This window comes from Mus musculus, chromosome 19 (assembly GCF_000001635.26).
Source record: "Mus musculus strain C57BL/6J chromosome 19, GRCm38.p6 C57BL/6J".
In the NCBI taxonomy this organism is placed as follows: domain Eukaryota; kingdom Metazoa; phylum Chordata; class Mammalia; order Rodentia; family Muridae; genus Mus; species Mus musculus.
In genome coordinates this window covers 27,860,264-27,875,028 of record NC_000085.6, presented here as the reverse complement: position 1 = coordinate 27,875,028, position 14,765 = coordinate 27,860,264, and the positions used below count along the sequence as shown (strand labels likewise).

The 14,765-nt window shown below is 36.6% G+C and overlaps 1 protein-coding gene across 14 annotated transcripts in view; it reads left to right on the top strand.

The window, feature by feature from the left end:
* The window catches only part of Rfx3 (regulatory factor X, 3 (influences HLA class II expression)), a 252,949-nt gene that overhangs the window by 139,641 nt on the left and 98,543 nt on the right, over positions 1–14,765 (top strand). For all 14 annotated transcript variants that reach the window (XR_003952761.1, XR_003952760.1, XR_877668.3 and 11 more), the window contains one exon: positions 7,419–7,516. Coding sequence is in view for 11 of the 14 variants with exons in the window: in NM_011265.3 (NP_035395.2) it covers positions 7,419–7,516 (98 nt within the window). In the remaining 3 variants the exon portion in view is untranslated. The remainder of the gene's footprint in view (positions 1–7,418; positions 7,517–14,765) is intronic.

The window sequence follows — 14,765 nt, the reverse complement described above, 5'->3', positions numbered from 1 at the left end:
ACCATCTCTGATGAAGAGTGGAGAAGGTGGGGTGACATTTCTATGGCTTTATAATCTACCTCTATTAATAAGGAACCCCACTCCCAAACAAAATTAAATGATTAACTTAATTGAAAAGTATCTTAGCTTTTTAGAGAACAGGATATATCCTATGGTGTGTGTGTGTGTGTGTGTGAGTGTGTGTATGTATTTTACCACTGGGAATGTGTGCCTAGTTTTGCCTCCTGCACTGTGATTCATCCTAGGAGGAATGTGTGCTCACCTTCTTAGCAGTCTGTCTTTTTCCATCTGTTTCTGTGCAGAAACTGCTTGATGGGCATCTGTAGCCTACTATTTCAGTTGTTTAGGCCTTTCCCCATTCACTGTGTCCGTTCTTTGACTTGGTAGGTGCTAAAAAAGTTAAAGCCTAGTTTCATGTTGTCCTCAGATATCTCCATGTGACCAAGAACCTTTTTGAATATTGCTGTCCTTGATAAATCTCTAATAGGATTTTACTTCTGAGATTCTTGACATTTATGGTTTAATTCTACTTTAATGATAATTAAATTGTAATTATAATATATTATTATATTAATTTATAATATAATATATTCTAAAACAATAATATACAATATTAATAATATTATAATTAGATTATAATATTCATCCTATAAAGCCACAATTATTCTAATATCTATGCCACACAAAGACTCAACAAAGAAAGAACTTCAGACCAATTTCCCTTTTGAATATTGATGCAAAAATACTCAAAATATCACTATTTGTAGATGACATGATAGTGACCCCAAAAAAATCCACCAGAAAACTCCTAAACCTGATAAACAACTTCAGCAAAGTAGCTACATTTAAAATCAACTCAAACAAATGAGTGGCCTTCCTCTACACAAAGGATAAACAGGCTGAGAAAGGAATTAGAAAAATGACACCCTTCACAATAGTCACAAATAATATAAAATACCTTGGTGTGACTATAAGCAAGTGAAAGATCTGTATAATAAGAACTTTAAGTCTCTGAAGAAAGAAATCAAAGAAAATCTAAGAAAATGGAAAGATCTCTCATGCTCATGGATTGGCAGGATTAATATAGAAAAAAATGGCTATCGCGCCAAAAGCAATCTACAGATTCAATGCAATCCCCATCAAAATTCCAAATCAATTCTTCACAGAGTTAGAAAGGGCAAATTGTAAATTCATCTGGAATAACAAAAAACCCAGGATAGTGAAAACTATTCTGAACAATAAAGGAACTTCTGGTAGAATCATCATTCCTGATCTCAAGCTGAGGAGGAATTGTAATAAAAACTGCATGGTATTGGTACAGAGACAGGCAGGTAGATCAGTGGAATAGAATTGAAGACCCAGAAATGAACCCACATACCTATGGTCATTTGATCTTTGACAAAGGAACTAAAACTATCCAGTGGGAAAAAAAAACCAGCAATTTCAAAAAATGGTGCTGGCTCAACTGGTGGTTAGCATGTAGAAGAATGCAAATCAGTCCATTCTTATCTTCTTATACAAAGCTCAAGTCTAAGTGGATCAAGGACCTCCACATAAAACCAGAGACTCTGAAATTATAGAGGAGAAAGTGGGGGAAGGGCCCCAAACATATGGGCACAGGGGAAAAATGCCTGAACAGAACAGCAATGGCTTGTGCTGTAAGATCAAGAATCAACAAATGGGACCTCAAAGAATTGCAAAGCTTTTGTAAGGCAAAGGACACTGTCAATAGGACAAAATGGCAACCAGCAGGTTGGGAAAAAATCTTTACCAACCATGTATCCGATAGAGGGCTAGTATCCAATCTATTCAAAGAATTGAAGAACTTAGACTCCAGAGAACCAAATAACCCTGTTAAAAATGGGGTATAGAGCCAAACAAAGAATTTTCAACTGAGGAATACCGAATGGCTAAGGAGCACCTAAAAAAATGTTCAACATCCTTACTCATCAGGGAAATGCAAATCAAAACAACCCTGAGATGTCACCTCACACCAGTCAGAATGGCTAAGATCAAAAACTCAGGTGACAGCAGATGCTGGCGAGGATGTGGAGAAAGAGGAACACTCCTCCATTGCTGGTGGGACTGCATGCTGGTACAACCACTGTGGAAATCAGTTTGGCAGTTCCATTCCTGGGCATATACTCAGAAGATGCTCCAACGTGTAATAAGGACACATGCTCCACTATGTTCATAGCAGCCTTATTTATAATAGCCAGAAGCTGGAAAGAACCCAGATGTCCCTCAACAGACGAATGTGGTACATTTGCACAATGGAGAACTACTCAGCTATTAAAAACAATGAATTTATGAAATTCTTAGGCAAAAGCATGGAGCTGGAGGATATCATCCTGAGTGAGGTAACACAATCTCAAAAGAACACACATGATATGCACTCACTGATAAGTGGATACTAGCCCAGAAGCTCAGAATACCCAAGATACAATTCACAAAACACATGAAACTCAAGAAGAAGGAAGACCACAGTGTGGTCTTCTTAGAAGGGGAACAAATTACTCATAGAAGGAGTTACAGAGACATAGCATGGAGCAGAGACTGCCCCACCTGGGGATCCATCCTATATACAGTCACCAAACTCAGACAGTATTGCAGATGGCAACAAGAACTTGCTGACAAGAGCCCGATATAGCTGTCTCCTGAGAGGCTCTGCCAGTGCCTGAAAAATACAGAATTGAATACTCAACAGCCTTCCATTGGACTGAGCACAGGGTCCCCATTAAAGTTGCTAGAGAAAGTACCCAAGGAGCTGAAGGGGTTTTGCAGCCCTATAGGAGGAACAACAATATGAACTATCCAGTACCCCCAGAGTTCCCCAGAACTAAACCACCAACCAAAGAATACACATGGTGGGATTCATGGCTCCAACTGCATATTTAGCTGAGGATCTCCTAATCAGTCATCAGTGGGAGAAGAGGCCCTTGGTCCTGTGAAGGCTCTAAATCCCAGTGTGGGAATGCCAGGACCAGGAAGCGGGAGTGGGTGGGTTGGTGAGCAGGGGAAGGGGACAGCGAATAGGGGGTTTTCAGAGGGGAAACAGGAAAGGGGGTAGCATTTGAAATGTAAATAAGATATCTAATAAAAAAGTGAGGAGCCAGCCGGGCGTGGTGGTGCATGCCTTTAATCCCAGCACTCGTGAGGCAGAGGCAGGTAGATTTCTGAGTTTGAGGCCAGCTTGGTCTACAAAGTGAGTTCCAGGACAGCCAGGGCTATACAGAGAAACCCTGTCTCAAAAAAAAAAAAAAAAAAAAAAAAAAGTAAGCTCTTATAAATGTATGCAATTTCTGATCAACATTTATTTATTGATGTGATAAAAATAATAGATTTCAAAAAAAATTTGCATGGGCATCAAAATTTATTGTGTTGCCGAAAAAGACCTATACCATATTTTATTTTTATTTAATTGATTTGCATAATTAATAAATCTCGTTTGTTATTTTTATTTTATGCAAAGGAAATTATTATTGGAAGATGCTAGGGTACTCTCAGACGGTTCATTGCTTAAGTATAGATACTGTTCTTGTAGAATAACAGAGTTTGACAATGAGAACCCATGTCGGGTGACACACTAGTACCTGCAATTACAGATCTAGATCATCCAGTGCCTGTGGTCTTTGACTGTGCCTAGATTCACATGCCCATACCCATAGCAGGTACATACAATTCAAAAATTAACAAATGAACCAATCTGCCACTATAGTACTCAAGTGTTGAGTATCTCCAAAGGAGTATAACTAGTTTTTGTAGCCAAAATTTGTGGATCTTACACTCTCCTGATATTGACCCCAGAAAGAAGTCCTGAAAAATGGCTGAAAACACTGCTGCAGGAGACTTTTATCTTTGTGTTTTGTTTTGTGCAGTGTTATTTTTTCATTTTGAAAATGCAAGAGCAATATGAACTTACAGAATAATAAAAAAAAAAACCCAAACCTAACATGTGACTCAAACTCGGTGTCACACTATCAGGTCTACTTTGTGCTTTTACTTATCAGTGGGTGCACATGTATATATGCATATGTATACACATACACAAATCGAATGCTACTGAAAGTATGTGTCTGTAATAATGCCCTGTGGGTGTGAGTTCGTCAGCTACACATATTGTGCCCCTCTCAGTGTGGATGGGAGTGCTAGTATGTAATTGGCCCAGTTTTTGTTTGACTTTTCCATAGTACTAAAACTTCTCTGGACAAAAGTGTGTTTGAGAAAATAAAAGTGTCAAAAGTATGGAAACTAACATACATGTAACTACACATTCAGTTTAATTTAAGAAACAAAATAAACATTAAAAATGTGAAATCATTTATAATTTTAAAATGGAGAAGATGGTAAGCATTCATAGGGCAGATACTATACATAGTATTTCTAGCCACTTTTGAAGCAAAACATATTATTACTTGGAGAAGAGAAAATATACTTGTATATTTGAATAAATAAACTTCAATATTTAATACAGTGTTTAGAATACAAATAACTACCATCAACCAGTAAAAAAGGACTCCAACATTCAGGAAATTATAAAATTTATTAATAAGTGAATTACAAGATTAAATTTAGAGAAGAACAGTGCATATCGGTTTTGTAAGTTTGATAATAAACATGAGAGAGTTTTCATTTTAAAATTACCTTAGTCTAGAATTATAAAAACTACCAAATATATTATATTGATAGCTGGTGTTTTCTTAAGAAAGTAGGCATATGCTTACATATATATCATGGAAGATTCATAGACACAAGTGTATGTAAGATCTACATGAAAATGTACTCTCTAAAGATATGTTGTACAATATTACTTAAAATAATGAGTTTTATAAAAACAGAAGAAGTAAAAGCTTAAAGATTATGAGGAATGGAAGTGTTTAAAGAACTTCAGTAAAACACTTTGTACACTATAGAACTAACACTAGAAGAACAAAATACATGAACATGGCTTTTAATAATAAGACTAAGACATCTAAGAGATAAAAAGTGGATGTGGTAGTCATTTCCCCTCCATGTTCTCATGTCCTCTGATACTCTCACTGTTTTGTTTATGCTGCCATTTCTAGGACAGACAGCAGACTTCCTGCTCATCAGGCTTGTTATGGAAACCTCTTAAGAAAATGACAGAAAATTTTAACTACCACAAGTTTACAACTTTTATTAACCTTTTTCTTTATAGAAAGTAGCTTTTGCAACCCTATAGGTGGAACAACATTATGAACTAACCAGTACCCTGGAGCTCTTGACTCTAGCTGCATATGTATCAAAAGATGGCCTAATCGACCATCACTGGAAAGAGAGGCCCATTGGACTTGCAAACTTTATATGCCCCAGTACAGGGGAACACCAGGGCCAAAAAGTGGGAGTGGGTGGGTAGGGGAGTGGGGGCGAGGGTATGGGGGACTTTTGGGATAGCATTGGAAATGTAATTGAGGAAAATACCTAATAAAAATATTTTAAAAAAAAAGAAAGAAAGTAGCTTTTGATGATTACTAGGATTCTCAGGGAAAAAAACTAGGTCATGAGCCTGACGAGTCTGGCTACAGCAACCCGACTCCTGATACCAAAGTCGGTATTACAGATGGCTTCCATATGAGCCAATGGACAGGCGCAAAAGGAAGATCTCAGCTTCTCAAGTTGGAACTTCTTCCACCTCTAGAGTTTTACGTGACTCTTAATCCCGTGTATATGGGGGTTGGAGTGGGGAGTATGAGCATATGAGTGCAGGTGCCCTTGGAGGCCTGAGGCACCTTGGCTGGAGTAAGGGGTGTTTGCGACTGCTCAAGATAGACTGTGGTATCCAATGTATCCTCAGTGGAACAATATGCCGTCCTCTAGCCCTGTGCAGCTAGATTTTATCAACAATTTATATGACATGTTAAAAGTCGTAGCACAAAATTTAGTGATGCTGTTCACTGAGTCTAGAATGCCAGAAAGCTCAATTTTTCCCCCTCTAGATGATAAGAGGCAGCATATTAAAAAAAAAAAAAAGGAGGGGGAAGCTTTTATTGATTAAGGTGTGAGGTACCTTACTGCACTATGGGAAACGTGTTAGCATCTTGATTTGAACAGGCACACATTGCACTGGTCATCGGAATGATGTATTCCTGATAACATGATGGCACTGTTAATGCTTTAATAATTTTGATCTCTTGGTATTAGAGAAAGGGATCAATGGTTAGCATGTATCCTGCCCTTGTGGAGGACCTGAGTTTGGTCCAGACATGCATATATATAATTATTAGAAATAAATCTTTGTAATAATTTTCATTTCTTAGAAATAATGAACTGTGACCCTTGAGTGGCTCAGTGGCAAAAGGTTCTTACTACTAAACCTGAAACCTAGTTTTGGTTCTAGAATGCACATGGTAGAAGTATAATGTTTTCCAAGATCCATATGTCTCTCCTCCATAAATACATATATATATATATTTCATATGTATATGAAATATGATCCTTGAATTGCTTTTTATAATCCTGCATGTGTGGGATGGACAGAGAGTAAAAGGAAAGGACATGGTGATAGTTATTTCAAAAATTAATGCATGAAGTTTTTAAGGTAATTTTAAACATTTGAGTGTTCAAACTTTTATATTATGGGGGTTTTATTATAATGTTTTATTTTTTTAGATTATAATACAATGACATTATTTCCTAACTTCCCTCTGTTTCCTACAGCCTCCTCCATGTAATTTTCCCTTGCTGTTTTTCAAATTCATGACCTTTTTTTCTTTAATTGATTTTAAGTCTGTATATGTGTGAATGTATTCCTCAATGTATAAAGTGCAACCTGCTGAGTCCATATGATGTTTCTTTTCTGTATCTATTTTTAGGGTTAAAGAGATCATCAGTTTGCTAATACCAAATGCTTAGCCATGAGAAAAAAATATATAAATAACATTATATGAACTGAGATGGCTGTTTTTAATTAAAAATAAATTTAGCTTTAGTTTAAAATTTTAAATGGAGTAGAATTTCATAACTCATCAAAATCAGAGAAACTTTCAGAATGTTAAACAAAGCTGTGTATATGTACACAGCGAGAAGAAAATTATAGCATTATTTATGTATGTGCTATAACTGATCTAGGCAAAATTTCTTAACTTGAAAGTACTTAATCCTCAGAAATTTCAATACTAGCCACCTCCTGTTGATCAGTACTCTGGAGAAATGTTTGAGATAGATCTAATGTAGTGTACTCTTCCTACTCCTACCACTTACCATGAACCTAATGCAATGTAGGCTTTTAAGGTCTACTAACCCTTGCCATGGATCTAATGTGGTGTACCCTTTGTGTCTTCCACTTGCCATGGATCTAATGTGGTGTACCCTTTGTGTCTTCCACTTGCCATGGATCTAATGTGGTGTACCCGTTCTGTGTCTACCACTTAACTATAGTCTTCATATTTGTTTTTCAGGTGCAGCAGGTACAGACAGTTCAGCAGGTCCAACATGTCTACCCAGCTCAGGTGCAGTATGTGGAAGGAAGTGATACTGTCTATACCAATGGAGCAATGTAAGTTGGACGCTGACATCTGATTGTCTCCACCAACTCCGAGAAATACTGTACTTTCTAATACAGCTCTCTAGTCCTGGGGTTGTTTGCATGTTTTTAAACATTTATGTTGATTTTGTTTTACTGTGAGTTATTTAAATTAAAGTGGTACTTAGAGCTTTGTCTATGTTTATTAATAAAAGTATCTGTATTTTCTTTTCACTTAGCCTTCCCAGAATATTTTAAATTGTTCAAATTGTGTGTGCCTTAGCAATTTCCCCTGAATTGAGAAAAACTTGTATTTCTTGTTAACGGTGTCCGTGCTTTAATAATGTCTTAACATCTGTGATTTCTAAATGTCAAGCTGGATATGTATGAGGTTTGTGTTTATCTGTAAATTTGTATAAAATCATATGTAAGGAATTTTTTAGACTTCCACGCAGTTAAATCTATATAAAAAGAGATGATCTTCCACGAATCTTCTTTCCTTTCTCAAGTCAGCCTCCCCAACTGCCATCTCCTCTGCATCTACAATAGTAGCAATTTGTGTATTTATTGGCTTTCTGCAGCTACTCGATTGAAAGTCAATGCCTCATTATAAATGAAGAAACTAAAAGGTACTCCAGCCTGGGTTTTTGTTAGCAGGCAGGTTCTGATTGTACCTAAGTGAATTCAGGTCTCTCAGTGTCTTACTCCAGCCTTCTAGTTTCCATGCCCTTTGCATCCTTGGAGTTCATGTCCCCCCGCAGTGTATGCTCCTAGCATCCCAGTAGCAACTGCACTCCTCAGGGCCTGTAGCTTGGGTGCTTCTTGCATCCCTGCAGTGCGGCTGCTCCTCAAGCTCTTCTGACCTTGCTTCTTTCCATGGTTGCTTCCATTGGTCCCAGTGATACCAGTCTGTGAGCTCTCAGAGGGCCTGGATTTTACCCACGGCAGTAACTGTAACAAGACAAGCATGCGTGATGGAGTCCATTCGAAGTTGTTCATCATATTATTATGACTAAAAGCTTAGGTTTGGTTTAATCATGTATTAGTATTATATTCAGAACTTTCTATTATGCCTTTATGGAGGTGGCATATACTCTAATCAAATTCAGGTGTCAGAGGATTTCAGGATATATTTAATGTTCCTGACATGAGGTCTAGAACATGATAGTGGGACATGGAAAGAAAGCTCCTCTTTGTCTCTATCTTTTTCTTTTGTGAATTAGAATACAAAGTTGGTCTCATTATGGCATTTCAAATATGATTTGTTTTTGCCAAAATTCCCTATTCATTCCCCCCTGAGATAGCCCTCCTTGCCATATGTGGTAGCCCCTTGCTCTTTTCATAGCACACATGTCTCCTTTGCTTCTCAGACCTTTTTCTTCTTATCCCCTTCCGAGTTTAATGATCTGTATAGACTCCCACACCCATGTGAATATGAATCAGGGGCTGAAGAGAGGGCTTAGCAGTTAAGAGCGCTGCCTGCTTCCCAGAGAATCTGGATTTGATTCTTATGCCCATGGCAGCTCTTAATCATCTGTAACTTGTGTTCCAAGGGAATGGCCTTCTCTGGCCTCTGCAATTACTAGGTATGAATAAAATACATGTAAACAAGAAAATTATATGTAGAAAAATTAATTAAAAATAAAGCTTAGAATCTGCCTAAGAGATCAGCATGCAGTATTTTTCTTTCCAAGTCTAGCTTACCTTAGTTGATACAATAGTTTCCAGATTTATCCATTCTCCTGTAAGTTTTATAATGTACTATTCTTTATGGATGAATAAAATACTATTGTACACATTTCAATGAGATATATAGACTAATTCCATTATCTTTCTCTTGACAAAAAAGAAGTGGTAAGATTGGTGTGCATGTAGTTCTTTATATATTCTACATACTTGGCAGGTGTTTTGCACCAATCTGTAGGCTATCCCTTCTGCTGATTGTCTCTTGGCTTTCTAAGAGGTCTTTTTAGTTCCTTTTGTTGCTTTTGTCAATTCGGGGTTATTTGCTGTGTTGTTGGAGTCACATTCAGATCCCATTTACCAGTTCTTAGGGTTATGCTCTAGGCCTTGGTCAGGACTATTTTGCCTATAAGTGTGATTTGAAATATTTGTTCTCAGCTGTTTCAGCTTTTCAGATATTGAATCAGTGTCTACCCATAGGCCAATGTTTAATCAAGTGAACAGATAAGGATTTACTTGCATTTTTCTGCAGGTAAATATCCAGTTTTGTCCCCACCATTTATTGAATAGGATCTCTGTTTCTTCGGGTACTCTTTGGACAAGTTTGTCAAAGTAGGTGTTATAGCTATGTGAGGTTTTCTCTGGGTACTCTCTTGAGTTTACTAGGTTGGCCTCTCTGTCTGTCTTCCTTCCTTTTTGTGTATCATGCTTTCTTTTTCACTATGGTTCTGTAGTATAGGAAGTCAGTTATTATGATATTTTGACACCTCTCACGGTTTACTTTCAGCAGATACAATATCTTTGGCTATTTGTGGCCTTTTTTGTTTTCACATGAATTTTGGGGCTTTTTTTTTTCTTCTTGACTTATATGAAGAATCTCTCAAATTTTGATGGAGATTAGACTGATCTGTGTCTTACTTTGGGTAATAGAGTGAGTTCTGCTTTAGGATGGATGGTCTTTCCACCATCTAGGGTCAACTTCCTTTCTGAGTGTTTTAAAATGTACACTGCAAAGCTTTCACCATTGTGTTAGGTTTACTAGACGAGGTACTTACTTTTTGTTTTTATAAGCTATTTTAATTGGGATATTCTTCTTAATTTCTCAGCAAATTTGGTACTGATATACAGAAAAGATATTAATTTTTGTATGCTGATTTAAAGCATTTAACTCCACCAAAATTAATCAGATTCAACATGTTTCATAATGATCTTCAGTATTTTGTTGAAATCTATTATAAGAGTCTGTTCCGTCTCTAATTTTATTAATTTAGGTCTTATCTCTCTTTTTGTTAGTTTGGCTAAGAGGTTGTCAATCTTACTCATCTTTCAATGAGTCATCTCTTCATCTGCTCTGTGCCTTGTTCTTTTAACCTTTATATCATTAATTTGTGCTCCATCTCGTCTTTATTTTTTCACATGGACTGAGTTTGGGTTGGCTCTTGTTTTTCAAAATGGTGATGTGTATCACTGTTATTTATTGGGAACCTGCCTATTTTAGGCCACCAGTTAGAGATAATAAACTGCCCTTTCAGGACTTCCTGTATCTCATTGGTTCTGCTAGGTTGCAGTTTTGTTTTATTTGATTCTAGGAATCTTTAAATATCCTGATTTCTTTAGTTCCCTGCTGTTCATTCAAAAGTGTATTGTACAGTCTCCAAGTGTTGTTATCTCTGAGCTTTCTCTTGATGTTGATTTACTCAGACTGTTGTCTGATGAGATATAGGCATGAGTTCAGACTTTCTTGTATTTAAGGCTTACATTATGGCCCAAAATCTGATCAGATTTGGAGAACATTGTACAAACTGCTAACAAGAACATGTGATCCCTCTCTGTTGATTAGAATATTTGTCTATAGCATAATTTAGCTCTGAAATTTCTTTGGTATTATTTTTATTGTATGACTTACGTAAATTTGCTAATTGGGTATCAAAGTTTCATACTACGATTGTGTGTGAGACCTGTATGACCTGTTGTTATACTTGTACTATTTGTTTTATGAAACTGTAGTTGTAAGATTGGATACATAGTTATTCATAGGTGTTAGCTTCTTAAAGAATTGTTCCTGTTATTAATAGTAACAGTAGCCTTCTTTATCTCTTCTGAAGATTTCTAGTTTAGAGTCTACTTTCCCAGATATGTGAGTCATTGTGCCAGCCTTTCACAGCTTGCACTTACCTGCATCCTTTGGCTCTCTTACGTTCTCCTAGCTAAGTGTGTTTCTTAGGCAGCAGATAGCTGAAATACTTTTAAAATCCAGTTTGTTTATAATTGGTGAGTTAGGCTGTTTGCCATAAGATTATTATTTTAAGGGCTGTGCTATTTCTAGTGATTTTGTTACTTGATTTTGTGGCTGGTTGGATTATTTCTGGTTTTCTTCTTCCTTCCAAGTTAGTTTTAGACATATGTTGGATATGATCAGCTGTGTTCTTGCTTTCCTTGGTTAATCTGTTCTTCTCATGGAACGTATTGTTTGCTGTGTTTTCATGAGTAAGACTGCCTTTCTTCTCCATGTTTAGCACTATTTTAATAATACTCTTCTGAGCTGCGTTGGCTTCTGTATTTTGCCCTCGTTTTGTTTGTCTTGAAATGGTCTTATTTTTCCAATTTTTGTCAGTGTGAAGATAACTGTACTTGCTTTACTGACCTTGGTTGAAAGTTACTTAAATTCAAAACTCAAGAGATGGCTGGGTGAATGGATAGATGGAAATAGATAGATACATAGATATAGATAGATAGATAGATAGATAGATAGATAGATAGATAGATAGATAGATAAGTAGATGATAGATAGGTAAATAGGTAGCTAGATAAATATAAAAGTCATTCTGTGCTTTCCTAACTTGGGATAGGGGTTGATGCAACATGTGATATTATTCTAGCACTTGTGTTTTGTCTGTGATTGACATTTTATATGATTCTTGCTTTCTGTTTTGAACATCCTCACTAGAGAGCTGTGGGGATCCTCTTCTCTGGTCCTGTTTACACTTCTAAATTCTTCTTTGTTGTAATGCCTCTCCTCCCATTACCCTTAAGGTTATAGGACATTTTCTGCTGTTATTTGATTGAATCCATTGTCTGTACCTTTGAACTTCCACTCAATTTATTCTAGCTCACGGATTTTTAGATTTGGCATCTTTAATGTTCATAAGCATTGGTGAGCCCATTAATATTTAAAAACATGTTTCTGAATGGATTGTTATTTTGACTTTGTCTCCCCTTAAATTCATTTTTATCTTTAGCTTGTTCATGAACCATTCTTTTTTAAATATTGCAGTATAATTGACATATATTTCTATTGTTTCTGTTTAGTTCCTCCTCAGTGTCTCAATTTCTTGGTTGATTTTTATTCTCCATGTTTTTAAAAGTTTCAGCTCCAAGTCCCCAACCATTTAATTCACTGTGGTTACTTTCTTGTCTGTGTCCTGAATGGATCCCCATATTTTGTTCATCTGCTTAATTGAGTGGCCTTTATGGCCATTGATTTTTTTGTTTGTTTGTTTGTTAATTCTTTCTCTGAAATTTTAGCTATCTTAGGGTCTTTGTTTTGCATTTTTGTGGTGTTGGGAGGTTACAGGTGTGCTATGGAGAGTTGTCTCATTCTTTGTATTTCTCTGTTGTATTTTGTGCACCTGTTAGGATGGATGTGTCTTTTTGTTTTACTTTATTCCTTTTCCTATTATTTTATTTTGATTTGTTTTATATGAGTCCTTAAGAGAGGTAGAAGAGGAGTCTTCGTTGCAAACTATAGTCTCTACTTCTATTTATTTGGTTGTAGTAAAAAATCGTTGTGTTTTCCTAGTGCCCGAGTGACTGTTTTGACATTGCTCTCAATAGAACACTCTAGTGTCTCTGATTTGATCCAGAAATAGCAGCAGTGGGGAAAATTAAGTTGATAGTTTTTTTTGTTTGTTTGTTTGTTTGTTTGTTTTGGTTTTGGTTTTTTTAAGGCTGGGCTGTCAATATTGCTATGTAGGAAGTTGAGAATTGATTGGGAAAGAATATAAAGGGAGGGGAGGCTGTGAATGGGTAGAAATGTATATGGATTGAACTGTGCAAGATAGAGTACTGTAGATCTGGAAGTAGAGAGAAGATTTTTGTAGTTCAAAAAAAGGGAAGGCCAGACTTTGAAGTCCTCTCTTATCTTATATATCTGCCTTCCTTCCTTCCTTCCTTCCTTCCTTCCTTCCTTCCTTCCTTCCTTCCTTCATTTTTCTTTTTATTCGTAAGCAAGCAATTTAAAAAACACAGCTCAGTAACTTAAAAATGCTAATAAAAATTAAAATTATAGAAAAAAATTGAGCAACCAAGAATTAAAAATAAAAATATACAATAACATAAGAATAGCATCTATTATGTATTTGGTTATTTTTTCCCTGTCATTTGTATTAGGTTCTACAGTTTGGGAAGGATGGAGAGTTTCAATAATTCAGACAGTGTGCCCATGCAGAAAAGTAGAATTTTGTGAGCTTCCATTGTTTTATTTCAGAATCTTCAGGCCAGAATCTGCCCTAGACTTCTGATTTTATTCATCCATTTACCAAGACTCAGCTTCTAATCCAGCATCTTACCTAGATTTCCACATTTTATTGCCATACGAATACCTTAATTACCTGAAAATAAACACATTGCCCCTGGCATTCTTCTTCCTCCCTCTCTCTATACTTCTCACCTGCTTCCGGTGTACCAACTTTGATTTCTTCCTAGAAGTAACATTATGTTTCCATAATCAAATACATTTCTTTTTAAATAGCATTTGGGCATATTCTTCTTTCTTTCCAGCTCCTCCCTACCCCAACCAGTTTAGAGTGATCCTCCTCATAGAACAGTGTTTCACGTCAACCTGGACCTAGCTTCTCTTTCACAGTCCGCTTCCACTATACAGGGCAGCAGCGCCCATTATTTTCCATATAGTATTGTATGATGAATGCCATATAATGTTTTTGATACTGAGGAAAAACATCCCTGAACGAGTACTTGCTGCTTGGTTGTTTTATTTGAATTTATTTAGATCATTGGCACTTATAAAAAGTTAGTAAGTTTCTGCTATTCTAGTGGATATTCAACTCTCTCCATAGTTAATAGTATAGCTGATGTTCACCTATTTGTTAGGTAGGTTTAGGGCCTCCTGCAGCTTGATCGTAACATTTCTAAGATAAATTTAAACTACTGTAGGCATTTATACCAAATGAAAAAGATGCTTTTCACTTAAACCTTATTCTCTGAGAAAATAAATAACTTTGTAGAAGCTTCTAGAAGTAGCTTCGCTGTTAGCTGTCATTGCTTCTGACAGTGAATGCTGAGTGGCCACAGAAGCTGAGAGTGTGGGTTCTCATATCTTTCAGGTCTGTGTGACAGAAGCTAGGTGGCCGTAGAAAGGGGCACTTAGGATAGATGTTAAGAGAGTCTGTCACAGTCGTTCCTCATTTGTGCAGGTTTACAGTAGTTCAGCGGGTGTTGTTATACTCCCTAGAGGGATGTGACTTTGAGCTAGGGCAGCAGATCGCCTCTGAGAAGCCCTTTATGACTCAGTCAAGAAATTGGTACAAACATTAAATAATTGCTGATAAATGCTGTGATTTGTTTGTATGTTTCTGTCCTA